The following is a 22704-nucleotide window of genomic DNA, read 5'->3' on the forward strand; positions in this document are numbered from 1 at the left end:
TAATCTCTAAGACTATTTGTCTTTATTTTAGTGCAAAGGCCATTTTGCTGTGGAAGCCTTTAAAGTGTCGGTTTGTAAACCTAAGGGCCTTTAACTTTCTAGCCCAATCACTGTTTAAACATTTTTGTAGCTAAACCCCATCTTTGTAAAAACATCCTATCAATATCTATTCTGTGGGATTTTCCACATTAAAAGGGGAAAAAATCTGAATCTAATTTCAGAAAACAACATATTTAGCTATTGGTCTCTCATTTGAAATTTGGCTGTGACTTTGTCTTAGTGTAACCCCAGATACTGTCCTAGAGTCCTAGAGGGGAAACGGGATCCAAAGACAAGCATGAGAGTGTTGTTCTAGAACACTGCCTTCACAGATGCCGAGGAGCATGGTGCACACAACTCCTCTTCATGTGGATGGTTTCACTCCTAGGGTCACTACTGAGCTAGTCCCCAAAGAGAAACACAAGTATGCAAAGCCAGCCCACATGTGATCCTTAGAGAAACACAGGTGTGCAAGGTGAGCCCACATATGGCCCTCAGACACAGGGTAATGTGTGTGCAAGGCCAGCCCATATGTGGTCCTTACACATGGGGAAATCTTGACAGGCCTTGATTCCTAACTAAAAAGTAATAGTTTCCTGTCCCTCACTGTTCAGGGAGAAAGATGCCCAATTTAGTTGTCGCTAAAAGAAAGCTCATTTGTGGACATAAATGAATGGCTGTATTACAAGTTTCTGTGGTTTATTGAGAAAGAATATGCCACCAGATCCATGAGGGAAAGGAAAACAAACACATCGGTAAAACTGCTGGACTCACGGAAGTTTTTCCTAAATAACTTCCTAGCCAGGGCCTAGAAAGAAACACCCAAGATGGCCACTTGGAGGTAGCTTGGAAGGCCAGCTTTGCTTCAGACTGCAACGCCACATCTGATGACCCGAACTGCCAACTGCAGAGGAGGTTAGGAATCGTATGACAGGGTTGGTAGGCTGCCAACAGATCCCATCATTCTGTGCGAGTTTTCTCCTCTTGGCGTTCCTCCCTCTGATACTGTCATGGAGGCAGAGCAGAAAGGAAGCTAACTGCCTCTGGGTTTATCTTTGTATAGTTACCTTGAAAGCGACACCCACTCATACTCTGGATAGCTCTCCCTGGCTGTTTTATGTGGACCCTGGAGGCTATTTAGTAAACCGAGTATACTCAAATAGCTCCCTCCACTCACATAACAAAAATCAAAAGTAAGACATATCTTGCATTATAGTCAGCTGGTGATGTGCAGAATTAAGGAGAGAAAATGGATTCATTTCCAGTGCACATCAATGCCCAGTGAAGTGGCAGAAGGAACCATTCCCCGAAACCACCCCTAGATAAAAGGAAAGGAAATGATTAGGTCACAGTGTCTGTGAACAACACAATGCTGCTGGACTTGCCAGCTCGGGTATGGGCTCTGACTAAACACAATGCAAGAATTTCCAAAAAGTCAGAATAAAGTCTCCCTCAAAAATAAATCCATCATGAAAATTTCAGTAAGTTTAGCAGTAAGGCAAGGAGCCCAATTCGTCAACCACAGTCTCGCCAGCCCTATGTTGATGTGGCAAGGTACCTTGGCATCTTCCTGGGGAAGCTGTTCTTTCTTCTCCATCAACACAGCATCTGAAGTCTCCTCTCCAGAGGAGCTTGGCTCAGGGCCTGCAGCTTCTGGTCTCCCGTTTTCTCTGGGGGCTGGGGGCTGCTCACAAGGTAGGTTTCTATGTGGGCCTTTGGGACTGCTCCCTTGTTCTTCCGATAGCTTCAGCCTTAGTTCTAAGAGAAACAGCATGAGTTACCACGAGCAGGAAGGACTCACTGACCAAAGAGAGCCTCTAGGGTTTCCTCTCCAGATGTCATACTGATGGGCAGGAACAAAGCCAATGATGGCTTTGGATAGATGATGTCAGCCTTAATCAGGACCAGTACCAGAAGCACCCAATCAGACATGGGAACAGGGCCCTAAAGGCTGGGCTTCATGGGGTAGAGAACCGTGTGTGACCAGAACACCGTTTAGACTGCAGCCGAAGAGTTCTAGAGGACCAGCAGTACCAGACCCACAGCATTCACCCGCCATCTCCTGGAGCACCTGAAATTCTATATGCTATGGCTCAGTGGTATGCTTGGTGAAAGCAGCTATGTGCCAAGAGCCCTGTGGAAAGACAGGAACATCTGTCTGCATTACATGTGCAGAAGGAAACAGAAGGGAAGGCGGGGACTTTAGAATTCCATCCCACCTTGACAGGCTCCACAATTTTGTCTAATGCTAACCTTTTTATCAAATATTTATTTTTATGTGTATTTGTGTGTGTATATTCTCTCTCTCCCTCTCCTCCCCACCCTGCCCCGTATGCCACATTAGTGCAGTGCTCATGGAGGCCAGAAGAGGGTATCCGATCTCCTGGAGCTGGAGTTACAGATGGTTGTGAGCTACAGTATGGGAGCTGGGAACCAAAATCAAGTCCTCTGGAAGAACAGCACATGGTCTTAACCACTGAGTTCTCTCTCCAGCTCCTAATGTTAACATTTAAAATCCAAGAATCACCATTAAAATTATGTGGCTTTTTATGAGCCTAGACAATTACAAATCACCACCTAGGACTTATCAGGGAATTACATTTCAGAATATGCCATGTTCCCATCAGCTGAATTTGAACATGGCCCTTTGTATTAATTTCTCAGTTATATAATGTAGCTCATTCTCATCATTCCGTTGTGTGCTCCAGCACTGTGTTTTATGTTTTGTTGTTTTCTTGTTGTTGTTTGAGACAGAGTCTGACTCTATGGTAACCCGGAACTCACTATGAAGCGAGACTGGCCTTCGATTCCTAGCGATCCTCTCATCTCAGCTTCCCAAGTACTGAGGTCACAAGCTGAGCCACAACGGCTGGCCTAGCTTTGTGTTCAAACACTGTGTACTTTATAAATGTGCTACATCATTACAGTTAAAGGCCATCGAATCACTATTCCCTTCTGGTTCTCAATCACGCCTCCAGAAATTTGGACCAGCTACAGAATAAAAGGAGGAAGAAAGTGATGTAACCAGACAGTGATTGCCCTTTCCAAACAGAACTGGAGTCAGTTAACACACCACTGTCTCCAGAGGGACAGAGAAAAAAGAGGACTGGACCTGGGCAGGAGAACCATGTTGTCCACCTGACTCACCATCTCCAAGTCGCACACCTATCCCCTGTGGGCACAGCAGCTGCACCTGTGTGATGGGGCTCCTTGGGCCCTTTTTATTTTCAGTGCCTAGAAACTTGATGACCAGGGAGGTAGAGCTCCACAGGTTGATGTGAATGGCCACATGGAGGCTGGAGGTTCTTGAGGGCTCTTTGTAAGGTCAACCAAGAGGGACTTAACACTGTGGAAACACTGGACCCTTGTTTTAACTGGGGCTTCAATCAAAGTAGGGGACCAAGCTCAATTGGGCTTAGGTGGAAATGGAGCAAGTCCAGGACACTAGTCTGCTAACTGGTGCTTCTGAAAGGAAAGACATTTACCTTTGAGCTGTTTGCGGCCTTTAGCCAAATCGTTCATCCATTTCAGAACTTCAGGATTAGAAGTCTTGTCACCATGGGATGGCTACAAGAGAGGGGAGAATGGAAGTGGATGGGGCAAAGGGAAAGGAAAACCAAAAGGTTTAAGGAGCCGAGTCACACAAACATAATTCAGAAACACACTGCCTTAGTCACTTTTCTTTGCTGTGATAGAAACACTGACCAAAGCAATTTATAGAAGGAAGAGTTTATTTGAGCATACGGTTCCAGGGGGATTACAGTCCATCATAGCAGGGAGGCATGGCAGCAGAGGTAGCTGGAGGAGGAGTAGAAGCTAAGTTCTACATCTTCAAGCAGGCACAGGAAGCAAGAGAGTGACTAGAGGTCTAGCAAGGCTTAAGAACTCTCTAAGCCCACCCCCAGTGACGTGCTTCCTCCAGGACAGCCACACCTTCTAAGATCTCCCAAAACGGCACCATCATCTGGAGACAAAATGTCCAAATACTTGGAGCCTAGGGGGGATATTTTCATTCAAACCAGCACACACACCAAGCCAGGAGAGACAATTCTGCAGAAGTACAGCTAATGGAATGTTCTGGAGAAGGCAGACGCTCTTGACACGCTTCACTTTCACTCTTACTGTGAACATCGTTTCTAAACAAGCCTGGGCACCCAGCGTTTTCACAAACCCTAACCATGCTACTGCACCCCGCTGCCCAACTCTCTCTCACACTGTAGGCTACCCAGAGCCCCACACTTCATTGCCAGGCCAATCCTTGCATCAGTGGAGATGAACTCGGTGATGATACAAACCAGTATTTCAAGCCTAGTGTATGTCCCGGGACCACAGTCTACTGAAAAAAACTGAGAGCCTATTAGCTCTGTCCTCAAAGGTGAAGAGAGGAAACCTGCCATCTCTGAAACCTGATAACTGTCCTGAAAGTATGTGTGTATTGGTGGTGGGGAAAGGGGGTTAGCCAGATTTCTAATCATTATAGACTCAAGATCCTACTGGGCCAGCAGTAAAGTGAACTTCATGGTGTATGGTGACCTTCAGCAGGTGGTTCAGCGTCTCTGTGCACCACCTTCTCATATACTGAATATGTGAAGATCATATTATCTCCCTCATGGAGTTCCTGTGATGCACTCATACCTGCAAAGCATGGAAACGACTCCAGAAGCGTTCCCCAGGACGACAAGTACTGCCTTCACTGGTTTATTCTCACTAGTGGTGTGGTGCGGTAGTGTTTCCACCAGACCTTTGTATCTTCGTTAGCAAACACACATGAAAGGAGATGTGTGGCTTTACCAATCAGATCACTCACTCGACTTCTGAATTCCTTCCTAGAGCACCAAAGTGGACTTTCCACCAAAAAGGGGAACTAGAGGAGAAGTGTGACCAAACATCCTTACCCTCTTATCCTGCAGATCACAGAGTGTCCTTAGGCCAAAGCCGCCATGCTGTCAAAAGCAGGCTGGAGAAGAGCATACAGGAGTGCTACTGTACTGCTCCAGATGCCTTAGTACAGGGTAACAGCCTGACATGTCTACACTGTCAGCGATCAGTGCTCACAGAGTCACTACACCCATGTAACAGGAGCACTCTTGAATGACTGGCACAGGATGAGGCAAATCACATTCAAGTTCAAAAGAAAAAAACAATACTGTTCATGGATCAGGTATATTCACTGTGAGAATATTGCATAGCTCGGTTATAGATATGGAGTGGTGTAAAAACCCAAATCTTAAAATCAAGATGGAAAATAAGACTGAAAGAAAATTACAAGGAGTCCTTCCTTGGGTAATGTGAATGGAAGACTGGCTTCCATGCAAGAGCCCAGACATCAGGACCGTGGACAGCGGCACGGGTGCCGGTGCCAGGACCCTGCTACTGAGTCTAGTTCTTCAGATCCAGCCATCTATATCCGCAGTGGAAATTTGACTTTGGTCTCTCGGGATCCACAGAGAATTCTCCAATATCCAGGTGTGTAGGTCCTTGTTGGATTTATCTCACACAGCTGATTCTTTTGAACCATGACTAAACACACACACACACACACACACACACACCACCACCACCAATACTACTGCCAAAGAAATTTACAAAACACCCAAAGATTTTAAACCAGTGACCAAAAAGTAGTTTTGACTCCCACACACAGGACGAAGGAGAAACCTGAGGCTGAATTTTCTGACCAAATAATTTAAAGCCAGTTTAAAAAATGATTTATCTCAATAATTTTCCTGTTCTTGGGGAGCTTTTAAAAGAGGTTAACTAAGCCCAGAGAGATGGCTCAGCAGTTAAAAGCACTGGGTGCTCTTCTGTAAGACCCAGGGTTCAGTTCCCAGCACCCACATGGTGCTAACAACCATCCATAACTCCAGTTCCAGGAGATCTGATGCCCTCTTTTGGCCACCACGTGCACTGCATGACACGAGTGCACTTACACAGACACAGGCAAAACACTCATACACATAAAAAAATTTTTTAATTTAAAGTTTAAAAAAATTTGGGGCTGGAGATACAGCTCAGCAATTAAGAGCACTGGCTGCTCTTGCAGAGAACCTAGGTTCGATTCCCAGCACCCACACGGCAGCTACAACCATCCACAAATCCAGTTTCAGAGGATCCAACAGCCTCTTCTGACCTCTGGGGGCACTGCATGACACAGGTGCACTTACACACATGCAGGCAATACACTCATACACATAAAATAAAAATAATAAAATATTTTTTAAAAACAGTGGTTAACTCAAGCTCACATGGATGGCAACTCTCCAAACCATGGAAGTTTTCAGGTGCAAGCTGTGGCTGTTCTGGCCTCCTTATTTAAGTGAAAGAGTGCTAGAGCAGACCTCACCACTTAAACACTCAAAACTTACAGTCTAGATTTCACTCGGTGCAGTTAAAGTGAGACATGAGCACATTGCTGCAGATGCTATTGGGTGGATTTTTGTTCTCCCAAAAATGGTTCATAGGACACATCAGATTTCTGGATTAGTCATGAAAAGTCCGGTTGTTATCTTGACTAGAGGCTTTGTTGTGTGACTCTGGGGAAGTCTTTCACCTCTCTGAGCCTTCGCTTTTTTAGCAATCTGATAAGAAAACATCTGGCTGGTCCCTTCTAATTTTAACACCCTCTTCCTTTACTGAAAACAGACATGTGGTAGAACTAGGCTTTCCTAAGCCCATTTATCCAGAAATCAAGTGTGAAATAAATGATACAGTCAGCATAGTTTGGAGAAAGGACATGAAATTGCTACATTTAACAGAGATGGAAAGATGTATATATGGATAGACATCAAAGACCACGGGAACCCAGAAGGAACATAGATTCAGAAATTACCAGTGATTCCACAGTCCAGCTGACAGGCGGGGAAGCAAGCCTTACACAGAGCAACCTACTAAAGTTCACTGGCGTGTCAAACCTCTAACTACAGCCTGACACATGACAGGGTGGGCAAGGGGAGTGCCCGGTTTCCTCGGACAACGGGTTGCTGACTGCACCAAAGACATTAGACACTAATGCAGCGATGAACGTGAGCCTCGAACCCCACTGTTGCCACATCCACCTCCCTGTTCATGTGCACGTGTGTATCTGTATGTATATGTGTGTGCGTCTGTGTGTGTATCTATCTCTGTGTATTTGTGCGTGTGTGTGTGTGCGTGTGTGTGTGTGGGTGTGTGTGTGTGTGTTGTATGGAGTGGGGTGAGGTCAGCTTGCCTGCCTGCCCTGGTTTTAAAGCTGAAGGCAAGAGTTGCCAGGACAAAGCCAACTGTTAGCAGTTATCATAGTTGGTACAAAATTCTGGGCGCACAACTGCAGACAGGTCCGATGAGATGTACTATGCACAGTTTCTGTTTTCTCACAAGGCAGCGGCTGTCAGTAGCCTGTTTAGTATTGCTCAGATTAAAAGGTTAATGATATCTTGATCCTTTCACTACCGTTGTGGTAAACACTAGTAAGCATTACGTATGTATCCTTCACCAACAGGCCCCAACTTCCATCATTACTAACAAACACTCAGAAAACGAAGTAGCACAAAGTGACAAGGTCCTGAGCCTTGTATCGGGTCACAATCCAGAACAGCCTGACTGGAACTGCCAGCCAACAGACCCAGAAACACAAGCCCCAGTGTCACTCTACAGTGTCCAATGTGACAGTGTCACAGCAGGTAGAGGTGAAACCAGCTGGGGAAATCGGAGCTGTCAAAACCTGGACACGAGTTCTACTTACACTCCACCACTGGCAAGTCAATTCGTCTTTAACTTACTGCTCCGAGCCTCAACTGACAGCACACAGCTAGTTAGAAGTCTTCACTGGGCCTGGGCTTCCTTATCTGCACACAAGCCCTGGCGATAACAGAAACAGAGCCTCCTGGTCCAGGAAGGACACTGAGCAGCTGTGATGCCAACTGAGGAAGAGATGAATCTGCAGCCTCTTCACCAAGGTGGTCTTAAAGGTGATCTGATTTCCCTCTTTCTAGAAAGCTAAAAGCCACCCCTTAAGAGAGCTCTTTTACTGAAGCTGAGGCTACAGCACAGGGAACGTGGGAGAATGGCACGGTCCCTGCTCTCCGCACTCCCAGAACTCCCTAGGACGAGTCGCATGCTCACAGGAACCTAATCACCTCTGTACCGCGTGCTTAGTGAGCTTTTAAATATTTAAGATGTTTGAGAGATTATTCCCTATTCTATTTTATTCTAATAACAAGCTGTTCTGGGCTGCCTGCCAGAGACCCACTATCTTTGTGCAATTCTGTGTGAATATGATTTTTTTCTATGCCATAGTCACCACGAGAGAAAATAAATAAAAGCAGCATTGGCCATCAAGGCCCACCTTCGGCTCTGTTGCTTCTTACATGAGAAGAGATAAAGTTGAAGTGGGAAGCACTGCGCACCCAGGGCAAGGGCTGGTGTCCACTGGGACAGGGTGGCTCCACGATGGCCTGAGTGAGAAGCCACCACTCATCCAGCAGGCAGCTCCTTCAAGTCAAGGAAACCAACTCTTCCTGATTAGGCTCTGCCCCTTGGGTCCTTAATAAGTTCTTATTAAAATACAGATGGGAAAAAATTAAAGATAAAAAACATAATTCAAGAGCTTTCCAAATTTGGGGAAAAGACATTCCAAAATTTAAATGAACGCTTCACTTCACTTGCTTCTAGAAAACCTAGAGGTAGTAAGGTTCCTAGGAAGGAAAAAAAAAATAATCAAATAAGTGTAAAGAGTGAGCTGTGGATAGCAGGATGTAGCCTAGTGGACATCAGCGGGCTTCGTGTGAACACAAGGCAGACTTGAGATGGAACTTGGCATGATGGGTACTGGGTGGCCAGTGGGAACAGAGCTGTCCTCCAATGAGGAGGGGACCCAAAACCAAGGCTGGAGACCCAAGAAAACCCACAAACCTCTGCCTGACACAATCTGCTCTTACGTTAAACCCGGGGGCACTTACCCGGTATTTCTTCTCTTGCTCAAATTTCTCTTCAAACTTGCGAATTTTCCGCTTGAGGCTTTGGATGTGCTTGGTGAGCTGAGTGATGGTCTGGGGCTCCTTGCTGTCTCCACTACTGCACCGAGAAGAACTCCGGGGCCTGCCATGATCACAGAGAGCAAGAGGGTCTTCCAGTGAATGCTACTGCCTAGGAGATTAGGGGACTCCAAGGGCAGCTCTTTATACTAGTCTACCATGAGCCCACAACTCTCCTGGGGGGTCTGGAGACTTCTGACCACAGAATTGCATTATGAATAGATGTCCTCAGAGACGTTAGTCTACAGATGTCAGAATATTGGTGCAAGAAATGCACTTCTCAAAGCTTGGCAAGGCCAACCTAAGCCTCAGAAGAGCCCAGCTGTGGTGCAGTCATCAGCAGCTGCATAAGCCACACCACCTGAGTTTTCAAGAAAGGTTTAAATAAGTGGTTAACTTTGCTTGATATAAGAGAACGTTTTCAGCTGAGAGATGGCTCAGTTTAAGAGAACTGACTACTCTTGAAGAGGACCCAGGTTCGATCCCCAGTACCCACATGGAGGCTAACAAACATCTAATTCCAGTTCCAAGGGATCCAGCACCCTCTTCTGTCCTCCGGGGTGCTGCATGACATGGGTGCACTCACATACATGCAGGCAATATACTCATACACATAAAATAAAGTCAAAAAATTTTTAAACGAAGAGAGCCTTTTAAAATATGACAAAAGCAGTGGTCCTCTCTCCGGAAAATGTGTCACCCATTTTCATGAGACACACAATTTCCATGCATGATAATAACTTACTAATTCTGTCAGTACACAGACCAGAAACTGAGGTTGGGGCAAATTCAAGAATAACAGCAGAAATTATGAGGTAGAAACTGGGGGTTTCCAGAACATACTTTTAGCCAAGGAATTCTTAATTTTCCTTATACATCAAGATTATTGGTGCAACCTAAAATATAAATATCGCATGGTTCTCAATCTCATTCCAATCTCAAATGCAAATGACCAATGCAGAACGAGGAAAGAGGGAGGACCCCGTCTCTGCACAGCGAGATGCTACTCTATCCACCCATTTCATTTGGGGTCGGGGTGGTTACTTTTAAGATACCACTTTGCTAGAACCTAGAAAGAAACTGAAAGGGGTGACTTTCTAGTCCACACTCCATCCACTGTTATATATGAAAAGCACACTGAGCCAGATAAGAATTATAACTCTTGATATTTGCCGTGTGTGTGTGTGTGTGTGTGTGTGTGTGTGTGTGTGTGTGTGCACACATAGTTACACATAGGATTTTGATTCTGGTGATTTCACCCAAAGTGTATTTCTGGGGTAGCCTGGCTCTCAGGCCCATTTCCTCCCAAGACCTTAAGTTGGTCCTGAAGCAGCACTCCCAACAGGGAAGGAGTCTTGTTTGCCGCTGTGATCTAGCTGTACTCAGCTGTCCTATTCCAGAGCCACATTTCATCATATGTTGTAAATCTCTTTGGAAAGCTGCTTGAAATGAAGACAACCACCAAATCAGGATTCCTTACATCATAAACTGCTGGCTGCTGGGTGGAGATGGGGCTGACTCGGGGTCCAAGTTGAACCTCTGGCTTTGGCTGAAGATGGAGCACCGTGGTGACAGCAGAGGGTTATCCCCGTCGGTGATGTGATAGAGGAGCCTGCTGGTCCCTGCAGACTGGATGTCTTCTGGTACACCGTCAGCATCGCTCTGCCCATCTTTATGCGTTGGCATGGGGTCTGTGGAAACATGATGGGTGATCCAGACTTAGAAGTGGCAGAGGGCTGGAGACTGTCAAGCTCTTAAGTAAAGATCATAAACATTCCCTATAATGACATGCCTCTGTGATTTCTCCCTTCTGGGGATATGAAACACTTTCAAAACACTGTCGTGTTTGTTCTCACAGAACCTGGATAGAAAACATTACCAAGCGACCAACCAAAATAAAGGGAAACTATTTCAGCATGAGCTGTTGCAGTCAGCATAGTCCAGACCTACAAAAGCCTTATCGCATAGTATCTGAGCATGCTGGAGGGTATGTTGAGAGCAGCTAGAGCTGGAGCAAAAGACATAGTTTATGAGGCAGAAAGGGGATGAGAGAATTATCCACCAGTAAAGGAAGAGGGGGAGGAGGCGGGCAGAAGAGAGGGAAAAGCAGGAAGGAGAGAGGGACAAGGGTCCTCCCACAGGGAAACCGTGATGGCCCTCAGATGTGATGGGAACCCTGCTCATCAGTGAGGTATGGCACCTAGAATGTGCTCAATGGAAACCTGAGTTCAAAACATGGCAGTAATGCTCCATTTTATATTAAAAACATGCACAACTGTGTACAGATTACTGTACTGAAGCCAAAAAAGGGGCCAGCAAGATGGTTTGGTGGGTAAAGTTCCTGACTGCCAAGCTTGACAACCTGAGCTTGATTCCTGGGACCCACAGGGTGGAAGGAGAGAACTGACCCCCAGAAGTAGTCCTCTGACCTCCACATGCACATTGTGGCACACGTGCATCCAATCTCTCTCTCTCTCTCTCTCTCTCTCTCTCTCTCTCTCTCTCTCTCTCTCTCTCAAATGTAATAAAATTTTTTATTTATTTTTATTTTCTGTGTACAACTATTATACCCGCATGTTATGTTAAGTGCACCAGCATCATGCAATGTCCATGGGTGACAGAAGAGAGCATCAGATCCCCTGGAACTGGAGTTATGGACAGTTGTTATCTGCCATGTGGTTCTGGGAATCGAACCCAGGTCCTCTGCAAGACCAGCCAGTGCTCTTAACTACTGAGCCATCTCTCCAGCCCCAGCAATAATTTTTTTTTTAAAAGAAAAGCCACCAGGCGTGGTGGTACACGCCTGTAGTCCCTGCACTTGGGAAACAGAGGCAGGCAGATCTCTGTGAGTTCAAGGCCAGCCTGGTCTACATAGTGAGTTCCAGGATACTTGGGGCTACAGGGAGACCCTGCTTCAAAAAGAAAAAAAAGAAAGAAAGGAAAGAAAGAGAGAGAGAGAGAGGAAGGAAGGAAGGAAGGAAGGAAGGAAGGAAGGAAGGGAGAGAAGCCAAAGAGGTAAGAGAGTAAGTCCAAAGACTGTGGAATTAGGAATGACTCCATTGTGTTTTCTAAAGTTTCATTTAACACTTTATTTTAGACAAAACAGAAATGAAAACAAGACCTGCTGGAAGTAGGTGGCCTCCTCAGCTCCCAGCTCGGCCTGTGTCCACCTGCTTCCCACTCCTCCACTTAAGTTAGCTCCTCACTGTGCCCCCAGGGCCCACCCAGAGGCTGCCTTCCCCTGTGCTAAGGGGGAAGATGAGAGGGAGGTGTGTTGGGCAACAGAGCCTCAGGGTTCCCAGGACAAGGGCCTCTCAGTCCTGGGCTTTGGACAGTTACTCAAGTAAGAGCTCAAACTCTTCCTCGGTGTCTCCTACCAAAAGTCAGTGTGCCCAGAGGCTCTCATATGCCTGTCTATCTTAAAGAAAACAGAAAACAAAGACTGGGGTGAATAAGCAGAATACTAAAGGAGTGAGCACTCACTTTTTCAAGGTAAACATCACAATTTGGTACCATATGACTCTTTAATTTCTTTATTTTTATTTTATGTATATGACCATTATGTGTGCGTGTGTGGAAGTGCACCCGTGTTGTACAGTGCCCATGGAGCACAGAAGAGGACATCAGATCCCCTGGAACTGAACAGTTGTTAGCCGCCATGTGGAAGCTGGAATTCAAACCCGGGTCCTCTGCAAGAGCACACAGTGCTCTTACCCGCTGAGCCACCTCTCCAGCTCCTGGTACCAACCCTGGTCGTAACTCTTAGATTTAGACTGGCGCCTTGCTCTCTAAGCTTGAAATACAGTCTACTTTGTGTAACATCAAGGGTTTGACTGGGTCCTCGTATGTTTTCATGTGGCTTGACCCCTGGTGGACAGACGGCCCTCTGCTGCTGTCTTTAAAGCACTTTAAAGCACTGACAGCTAGTGCTGCAGATGAGTGAGCACAGAGCCTGGGATGCAGGTGAAGCCCTGAAGGGCATCAGAAAATAAGACTTACTACACGAGAACGACTGCGGAACATTCACTTTCACGTCCCCCGGGCAAGGGCTGGGGAAAGTTCCCACCAAATCCTTTCCTTAAACCATTAGGCTCTAAGAAGAGATGCTATTCTATCACCTGCTTCTTGGAAGTGTCTTCTACTTCTAGGAGAATAAAATAACCTTCATGTACCTGGGACCAGCCTGTTTACCTTGAAATGGAAAAGATCTTGAGACCATCACCCCTTCAGCTCAGCCAGGACCCCAAGACCAAAATAAACACAGGTCACTTCTCGCCATTTCAAAGTAGCCAGTTGGAAGAACTCAAGAACTCAGTTTCAGAAGCCCACAGAGTCCTAATACAGAACTTCAGAGAAAGGCAGTACCCCATGCACAGCTCTTGCTGAACTACAGCATTTTTTCCACAGACACTTGCATGCATAATTTACCACTGCAGCCTGATTAACACCTTCACCTCCCTTCCCTCCAATTCACTGCTGAAGGAAGCTGTGAGCCCAAGAGGCCCCCAAGCAACCCACTGAAAAGCAAAAGAATCAAAAACTGGTAATTTGGCAGAGCCTCCATTCTTTGTCCAAACACATCATTTGAGTTGAGGAGGGTTTAGTTAAATCAGTTGGCACATGTACTTGTGTGTACACTTGTGTAGACAGATTCATCGAGCTCTTAGCTCAAAAGGGACCAATGCAGACTCAGAGCCAGTGCTGCTCCTGCCCTGGGAGCAGAGCCCAGGCCCCTCTTCTAGCTCTGCCCCCAAGAGGGAGAAGCGTGTGGCAAAGCTGAACTCGGTGGCCACTCATGGATCGCTGGAGGCACACTCTTCTTTCTTCTAAAGGAAGCAGCAGCATACCAGAGCCCATAGTGTGCTGTGCCATAGTAGAGGAAGGGCTCAGAGAGCCAAGAGTCCGGTGGGCCTATACTCTTCGTGGGGTGGTTTCTGACTTCCTTCTGTCTCCCTGTGTCAGACACAGAGGGCTGTGATGGGACAATTAACAAACTGGCTATATGGGTCAACCACACTATACTACAACTACATCGTACCACAACCACACTACCACACACTTACAAACTGGTTAAAGGGATGGAGCTCAGGTTAAGTGCCGATGTAACAATAAAAACAAGTTCTGGGGCTGGAGAGATGGCTCAGTGGTTAAGAACACTGGCTGTTCTTGCAGAAGACCTGGTTGTAATCCCAGCACCCACATGTCTGTAACTCCAGTTCCAGGGGATCCGACAGCCTCTTCTGTCTTCTCAGGGCATTGCATGACACGGGTGTACTTATCTACATGTACGCAATACATTAATACATATAAAATTTTAAAAAAAGTTCTTTGTATTTGCCAAACTTTTTGTAACAGAAATTAAGTTTAAAGGAAACCCCAAGTTACTATCAAATTTGGGGCAGGTGGAGAGTTCCCAAGAGGTAAAGTAGAAGAAATCTTAGGCAAAGTTTAAGAGACAGCAAAGACTGTTACTTATGAATCCTACGTCTTCCCCTCACTAAACAAAGATGAAGAAAAACTGACCTTCCTTTAAAATTGTGTGTGTGTGTGTGTGTGTGTGTGCACCATGGTGCATGTGGAGAGGTTAGATGGCATCTTTTGAGAGTCAGTTCTATCTTTTTACCAGGTGGGATCTGGGGAATCAAGCTCAGGTTTGTCAGGCTTAGTGGCAAGCACCTTTACCCACTGAGCCATCTCACTGGCCCAAGAATGGAACAGAAATGTTTTATTATTTATAATTTTTATTTATGTATATGAGTGTTTTGCCTGCATGCCTGTAAGTGCACCACATGCATGCAATACCTGTGGAGGCCAGAGAGGGCATCAATTCCCCTGGAACTGGAGTTATGGGCACTTGTTAGCTGCCATGTGGGAGCTAGAGACTAAACCTGGTCCTCTACAAAAGCATCCAGTGCTCTTAACTTATGAGCCATCTTAACAACCCCAACAATGGAACTTTCTAAACTTTGATTTCTTCATCTGTTAAATAAGACTAAGTGAGGATTAATAAGACCATATTCCTACAAAAATTTTAGTATAGCCATGTAAACCTATATCCTACATTATATATGTATACATGTCCATATATATAAAATTTCAACTTAGTTTTTTTTTTTTTGTATGTGTATGTGTGTATTGCCTACATGTAGATAAGTACACCTGTGTCATGCAATGCCCATGGAGGACAGAAGAGGTTGTCAGATCCCCTGGAACTGGAGTTATGGACAGTTGTTAGCCACCATGTGGGTGCTGGGATATGAACCCAGGTTTTCTGCAAGAACAGCCAGTGTTCTTAACCACTGAACCATCTCTCCAGCCCTCAACTTAGATTTAAAATTTTCAGTTTAATTGTGAGCAATGATGGGCAAAAAGTCATGAATTATGAATCTGGTATGCTTCTTACACTTTTTTTGTCTTTTTGTTGTTGTTGTTGTTTTTGACAAAAGAAAGGGTTTCCCTGTAACCCCAGATGTCCTGAAACTCATTACGTAGACCAGGCTGGCCTTGAACTCACAGAGATCCATCTGCCTCTGCCTCCAAAGTGCTGGGACTACAGGCATGCGCCACCACACCCAGCCGCTTCTTAGACTTTTTAAACTAATCAACATTAAAATTAATTCATCTTAAAATTTCTAATGTTGAGCTGGGGCTGAGCCCAGGGACTGAGCACTTGACTAGCTTGGGTAAGGCTCTGGGCTCAATGTTGAGAATCTCCAAAACAAAACGAAGTTTATTCATGCATCTTTGCTGAGACATTTGCTGAGCACTAAGATAAGGCATATAAAATTGACACACTACTTGAGAACTATTATTTTAACAAGCATCATCAAAATCTTCTGAGTACATTAATCTTCTGAGCACTCCTGGGAGCCCCAATGGGGTCGCATTGTGAGAAATGTCCATCAACTTATGCTTCATGATCTCAGGACTTTTATTGGGCCTATTTTCAGAGAATCATCACATCGAGTGTTTAAGCTCACTATGTCCTAACATTTGTCCTGAGAGTTTTTCATGAAAAGCTGGTTTTAAATCCAGTAGGGAAGGTATAGAGCTAGGCTAACTCAATCCAGGGAGGGTCTGGCCATTGGCTCAAGTAGAAGACTCCATACCTCTGCTGCCGGAAGCTAGGATGTGTATGTAGCCCACTCACTGAGCAGTAGGGAACACACTGAAGAGAAATAGTTACCATCAATTTGTGGAGCTCAAAAGACGACTTCAGATCTGGCTAAAACCTCAGGCATAAGCAGATGTTATATTGCAATGAGCCATAGTCAGATTTAAAAATGTATCTCTCTGATGTGAGCACCTCAGAATTTAAATAAGTCTCTGCAAAATCTTGAGAGTGACTACAGATGTTTGGCTGAGTGACACATTAGCTAGAGTCCCCCAGACTTGTTCATTCACTGCCCTGTGTCCATCGTGGTGGGCTCCTAAGTAACATTCAGATATTTCCAAAATGCTGAACTTCAGCCTTTGCTGATTTTAAAAATGATATGAGCCAAAGGCATGCCCATGATCCTGAAGAATTTCGAGCGTCAGCGTCCTTGCCCAGCCTGTCTCAGAAGAGCAAGGAGGGAAAGGAACAGAAACAAATCGAACCCTGAAATATCTGACGGATGCGAAGAGTTCAAGAATGCAGAAAGCAACAACACGGGCAGATCTGCAGTCGTCCTAGGGTAGCAGCTCCTGGGGAAGCAGATGAACTTCCTGGTTAAACGCAATGAGGACGGAGAAGTGGCAGCAGGGTGGCTGTGGAGACAAGAGAGATGAAAGGGATTCTGGGTTGGGCAAGCTGGCCAAGGGAAACAGGCTGGGACTCCTGGAGCAGCTCCTGTGGACAGCCACCAGAGGGTTTGAGCCAGAGGAGTAGGACATTTGTCACAGGAATGCAGAACTGGACTTCACATCAGGCACCCTGTTAGTCCCAAGAGGCAGTTCGCCAACATGGATAAAACACAGGCTGTGGGCTTTCGAGGATCTAGTCACAGCTTAGCTTTCTCACCTGTGTCGCCTTGGACACACTGTTCAATCTCATCGAATTTGAGAAAATATCAAAGGAGAAGGCCGGTGAATGGGTGGTGTCTGATGTCTGACAACATCTTCACCAATGGGAAACAACCCACTCAGGTAGCAATCAGACAAGTGATGCCCTGTGTAGGTGCAGGGCTCTGCCCGAGCTTGTGAAACCAGAAAAGAAAATGTGTTGTGCATAACAGCTTTGATAATCTCAAAGCGCTCCCTCCAGTGACAGAGAAAGCTGGACGCTCTAATGCCCATTCTTCAGCCTAATTAACTCCCCGGGTCTTCTAGTCGATTTCTGCACAACTGATCATCTCAGTGTTGCAGCTGACACAATCTTCATTAAGATGACAAGAGCCATTTTCAAAACAGAGTTTTCATTTACAAGAAACAGTGCTGTGGGAGACAATAAAAATTGTGTGCACAACGCATACAGGAAAGTGCTGAAGGAAACCAACTTTCAACATGTAACCTGTAACTATTTCAGGCTCATCCAAAGTCAAGAAGCATAGTATAGAATTATTAACGGAATTCCAGTGTGCTTTAGTTTGGCTAAACCAGCCAATTTAATCAAAGAAGCTGGGCCAGCAACTATACAGAGGCAACACCACACGGAGTCTTGGGAGATGGGGGACGTTCTCTATCTGGCCTGGGTAGTGACAGGCACAAGACTTTTAAGCACATCCTCTGGTCACTTCCAGATCATAGTCTTCATAAGCATGGAAGAATGAAGCCCAAATGATCCACAGAAGACACACGTATGTGACTTTAGACTATGAGAGCAAGGGGCAGCCAATCAGAGCCTCACACCATCTGCCCAATTTCTGTCAACTTAAACCTGTTTTAAAAGTGGTTACCATTTAAAAATTACTTTGAGTCTGATTAAAAGCCTGAGTCTTGGGCTTGGTCTATCACACCACACACACAGATGCTGTATTCTTAAACAAGCAGGTCTGTTCAAAGTCAGAATGCTCATTTGTGGAGAGCTGTAGTGAAAATGAATAGGATACGGCAATGTTAATACAATATTTAGCGTGATGTAAAAACTAAACAAAAAAAATTAATTACCTAGAAATTTGGTAAGGACGCACATTCCTTTCCTTTCTGTAAGTTAGCTGTAGAAATGGCCTAAGGGAATTACATTACCATCTATAAATCTTGGAATGCTTCCATTAATGGAACACTATCTCCTTTAGACACTGTGATGATGGTTATGAAAGTACTGGAGAAAAATTAATAGAACTCGCATGGGCAAAGCTGTATGAGGTATAGCACACTGGATTTTACTGTAACGAATGTAGTTTCAACTTTAATAACCGGTAATTATTCAGTCATCAGCTCTATAGATTATTGCTGTTATAAATATCTTTTGCTTAAGGGAGCTAGTATAATGTCAATCATATGCAAGATTCTAGAGGGGGGCTAGAGAATGAACAGCGGAACACCACTTCCATACCCTGACACAGATAGACATGGTGATACAGCAGGATTTCAAGACAAATGTAAGCCTGATGAGCCAGAGCGAAGGCAGATCCTCAAAGGGGCAGAGTGCCCAGCACCTAAACAATGACAGCTGTGCGGCAGAGGGGCTCAGAGGTAAGGATGCTTGCTACCAAGCCAACAACCTGAGTTTGATCTCCAGGACTTACTTGGAGAAGGGGAGAACCAACACATACACACACACACACACACACACACACGGTGTAATTTTTAATTAAAAAATAATAATAGTTAACATTTCTTGAACATTCACCATGGATGACAGGCTAAAAGATTCACATATTATGCTGTGTAAATCTGGCAACAAATCTGGGAATAGCATGTGTGCTTCTATTTTAAAGAAAAGGAAACAGACCTGGAAGATTAAGCTGTCCAAGATGACCAAACCAGCTCATGAAGTTCTACATGAAGCTTGATTTCAGAACAAGGCTGAACAATAAATACAACACATTTGGCCTTTCAAAAAGGCTTCTGCATGAATTTCATAACAAGGTCACTTAAAAATAACACCAAGTAACAATTGGGTCATGTTTTGCAATGAATACAAAAATGTCTTGACGTATGTTGCAAAGGGCAGAGTTGAATTAATATCTTTTTGACAGACATGTTAGTACCAATCATTTCAAACAGTCCCTAAATTAATCTTATTTTACATTTCGGAAATGGCATCTAAAAAGAAGGAGGGAGTGGTAAGATTAGTCTTAGACATTCTAATGGTTTTTCAATTAGTAAAATACTACACAGAGCAAGTTCTCAAACCACGGGAGGTGCCACAGTGGCAGATGACATACTGTGGACTGGTAGGTGAAAGGGTATTGACTTATCTATTCTTAACACGTGATAAGCACTATATTTAGTCTGATAGACATCTTTCAGAAGTCTTAGAGAAAAGCCAAGAAAATAGTTGACATCTGTAAGAGTGGGTTAGGAAACAATCCTATAGACATCATTCTTTCATAAAAATCAAAATATATTTCTCTGCCCATAGTTTTAAAGGTGTTGATTCATCTTTAAAATTAATACTGTTTTAGATTCCTATAGTGTTAGAAGAACCAAGGGGACAAGTCCACTGTTCATTTTGCCCAGTTTCCTCCCAAAGCTAACATTTTGCAAAATTAGACTAATTCTGCCTATATTTATGACTTTCTAATTGACTCCATCTGAAATATACTTGCAAGTTAGCACACCGAAGAAAGTCTCAGGTGCTGCAGACAGCTCTGGACAGAGGAGCTACAATGACCATGGGGACATGAGTTACAACACGCAAATCAAGCACACATCTGGGTTATGAAGCTTCAGTCTCAGAAAGTCACTTTGAAAAAGCATCCATTACACAGAGAGCACACAGACGATCAACCTGACTTCAAATTCTAAGACATGAGAACCATGAGAGAACCCTTTCCCATACTGAGTCTTGTCTCTCCATTTTAATTTCACATTTTAAAAACTGTGCAACCCAGGCATCTGAAGGTCAATCAGGTCTTGCAAGTGATTTGGACCCTCTGCTGAGGTGGAGAGTCTTCAGGATGAAGAGAGGGCTGTTCTCTCTTTAACTCAACTCAAGACCTAAGACCAGGCAGGATTCTTCGTGAAAAAATGCAGACATCTGTCAGTGTCTTACCCAGGGTTTTAGAAAAAAGGAATCATGTACTGACACAAGAACAATCACTTGCAGTGGTGAATCTCCAGCTATCTCTGGGGAAAGTGCTCACTGGAACATCTCTTGTCTCAGTCATCCTTGGAGAGGCAGGACAAGGGTTACACTTAGTCATGTGGAATGCCAAGCCATGCTTATATACTTCAAAATAAGAAAGGAGTGATGGGGAGACCATCACCTGCAAGGCAGCTTGAGAGCTTTGAAAAGGGTGATGAGCTGTCTTTGTCTACCCTTGTGTGGTTTTTAGTATAAAAAGTCCCACAGGCTTAGATCCAGGCAGTTGGTCAAGACAATCCTCAGCCCACTTTCCATTCAGTGGTACCAGAACAGACACTAGCTAATGCCACGGAGGAAATATTACCTTCAGTCATAAGAGGCTGCTGATCCAGTCACAGTGAGTTCTGAGGCTACCATGTAGATTTCTGTCGAAATTAGCTTGAGCTGCTTCCCCAGATTCCCAGAGGGCAGGGGATTGGAAAACAGGATAAATTTATCTCACAGTTCTGGGGGTGGGAATTCTGAGGCCAAGGTACCAACAGTGTCAAGCTCTGATGACAGCCCTCTTCCAGGCTGCAAATGGATGACTTCTCACTGCACCCTAATATAGTAGAAAGCATGTCAGATAGCTCTCTGGGTTCTTCTGATAAGAATCCCATTCATAAGAGCTGTATCCACAGGGCCCCTTCTCTAAGCATGTTCATGTGGCGGATCAGGTATAAGCTTGGGGAGACATAAAGATTAGGTCCATAGCACTTTCTATCTCATATTTGCAACCTATAGGTAGGATGGCCAACTGTCCTGGATTACCTGAGACTGAGTACTCCTTGGCAGGTGAGACTTTTCACTCTAAAATTCACACAGTCCTGGGTAGGCAAACAGCTCATCACCTGTTCAAAGCTCTGAAGCTGGTGCCCCCCCCCCCGTCACTTCTTTCTAAAGGCTGCTGTTTGGTTCCCTATAGACCCAGCTGGTCTGGAACTCACTGTGCAGACCAGGCTGGCCTTGATCTCTCAGAGATCCACCTGCCTTTGCCTCCCAAATTCTGGGACTAAAGGCGTGCGTCACCACACCCAGCCATAGACAAATCTCAAGAATTCAACGGCTGAAGCCAAGCTTGTTGGCGGATGCTTTAATCCCAGCACTCAAGAGGTAGAGGCAAGCAGATCTCTGTGAGATTGAGGCCAGACTCTATGCCAGCTGTAGCTACAGGGAAACCCTATCTCAAAAATAATAAATAAATAAATAAATAAATAAATAAATAAATAAATAAATAAATAAATGTCTTGTCTGTGCTCCATCCTATGAACTTGGTGCATGAACCCTCAATTCTGAAATGAATTTGTAACCTTTTCTACAGTAACATCAATTCATATTTATAATTATTTGCCATTAATAGTTATTGGTGGCATATTACACCAAAAATTTCTATAAAAAAATCAGTGGGTGGATTTTTGTCCTTATTATTTCAATTACTGAATCAACCATTAACATCATACATAGGGCTAGATGATGAGTTTAAGAAAGTTAAAAATATTTTAAATTTGCTATAGCATTTTATGGACTTATGGTCATCTATGATAATCTTACAGTTACCCTTTTACCAGGGATGTAAATACACATACATGCATACCTGTGTGCGTTCTCTCTCTCTCTGTCTCTCTCTCTCTCTCTAATAGCTCCAAAATATTTAAAGATTGCCCCAGAAATCCATTTAGACAACCTTTATCCATTAAAAACTGCTGATTGGAGGGCTAGAGAGATTGTTCAACAGATGGGAACATGCACTGCTCTTACAGAGGACCAGGGTTCAGTTTCCAGCACCCATGGCAGGCACACAACAACCTATAATTCCAGCAGCCATCCCCTCTGGGCTCTGAGGGCACCTGCACTCATGGGCACAAACCCCCACACAGGCACACAACATATACCTAATTAAAATGAAAACCAAATCTTTATCTAAAAGAAAACTGCTGGTTTGAGCATACAGTTCTTCCAAGTGACATGTAGACTGGAACATGTATGGCCTTCCTGTGAAGATGTGCCTTAGAAGCAAGTGAGAGCAACTCCTAACCCACACCAAAGCATTTTACAAATTCCTGTCATGTTGATGTCTGTAGAGTGGAGAACCCCCAGGGCCATGAAAGTGTCTAGTTTTCTAGATTTTGTAGAGTCTGGTACTCTGGTTCTTAGAAGAGCTTTATGGCTACTCCTGCATTTGAGAAAATCCAGTATCCAGTCCACAAGCCCGAACCTTCTGCTCAGTTCTGCCACTTGTCACTCACTGAGCATAGAAAGTACTGCTGGCTCCTCTGTGTGAACAGCACCCAGACAAACTCAGATCTGTTTATGTCTTACAAGGACTCTTTAAAAGCTTGTTCAAAATCCTGTCCACCCAGACTGAGAAAACAAAAAATCATCTTGATACTCAAAAATTAAAAATCATGACCAAAAACCCCCACAAATTTTATATATATATAA

The 22704-nt window shown here is 44.6% G+C and overlaps 1 protein-coding gene across 5 annotated transcripts in view; it reads right to left on the bottom strand.

Annotated features, from left to right (window-relative positions):
* Fam13c (family with sequence similarity 13 member C) overlaps positions 1–22704 on the bottom strand; it is a 113661-nt gene that overhangs the window by 9223 nt on the left and 81734 nt on the right. For 4 of the 5 annotated variants that reach the window (XM_008841444.3, XM_008841442.3, XM_008841443.3 and 1 more), the window contains 4 exons: positions 10531–10741; positions 8976–9114; positions 3525–3606; positions 1598–1797 (listed from right to left, as the gene is read on the bottom strand). In XM_008841444.3, coding sequence (XP_008839666.1) covers positions 1598–1797; positions 3525–3606; positions 8976–9114; positions 10531–10741 — 632 coding nt within the window. Of the gene's footprint in view, positions 1–6; positions 1045–1597; positions 1798–3524; positions 3607–8975; positions 9115–10530; positions 10742–22704 lie in introns of those variants that run through there. The other variant, XM_008841445.3, reaches the window with a different exon arrangement.

The sequence above is a fragment of the Nannospalax galili genome, unplaced genomic scaffold (assembly GCF_000622305.1).
Source record: "Nannospalax galili isolate Female #2095 unplaced genomic scaffold, S.galili_v1.0 scaffold1141, whole genome shotgun sequence".
Lineage (NCBI taxonomy): Eukaryota > Metazoa > Chordata > Mammalia > Rodentia > Spalacidae > Nannospalax > Nannospalax galili.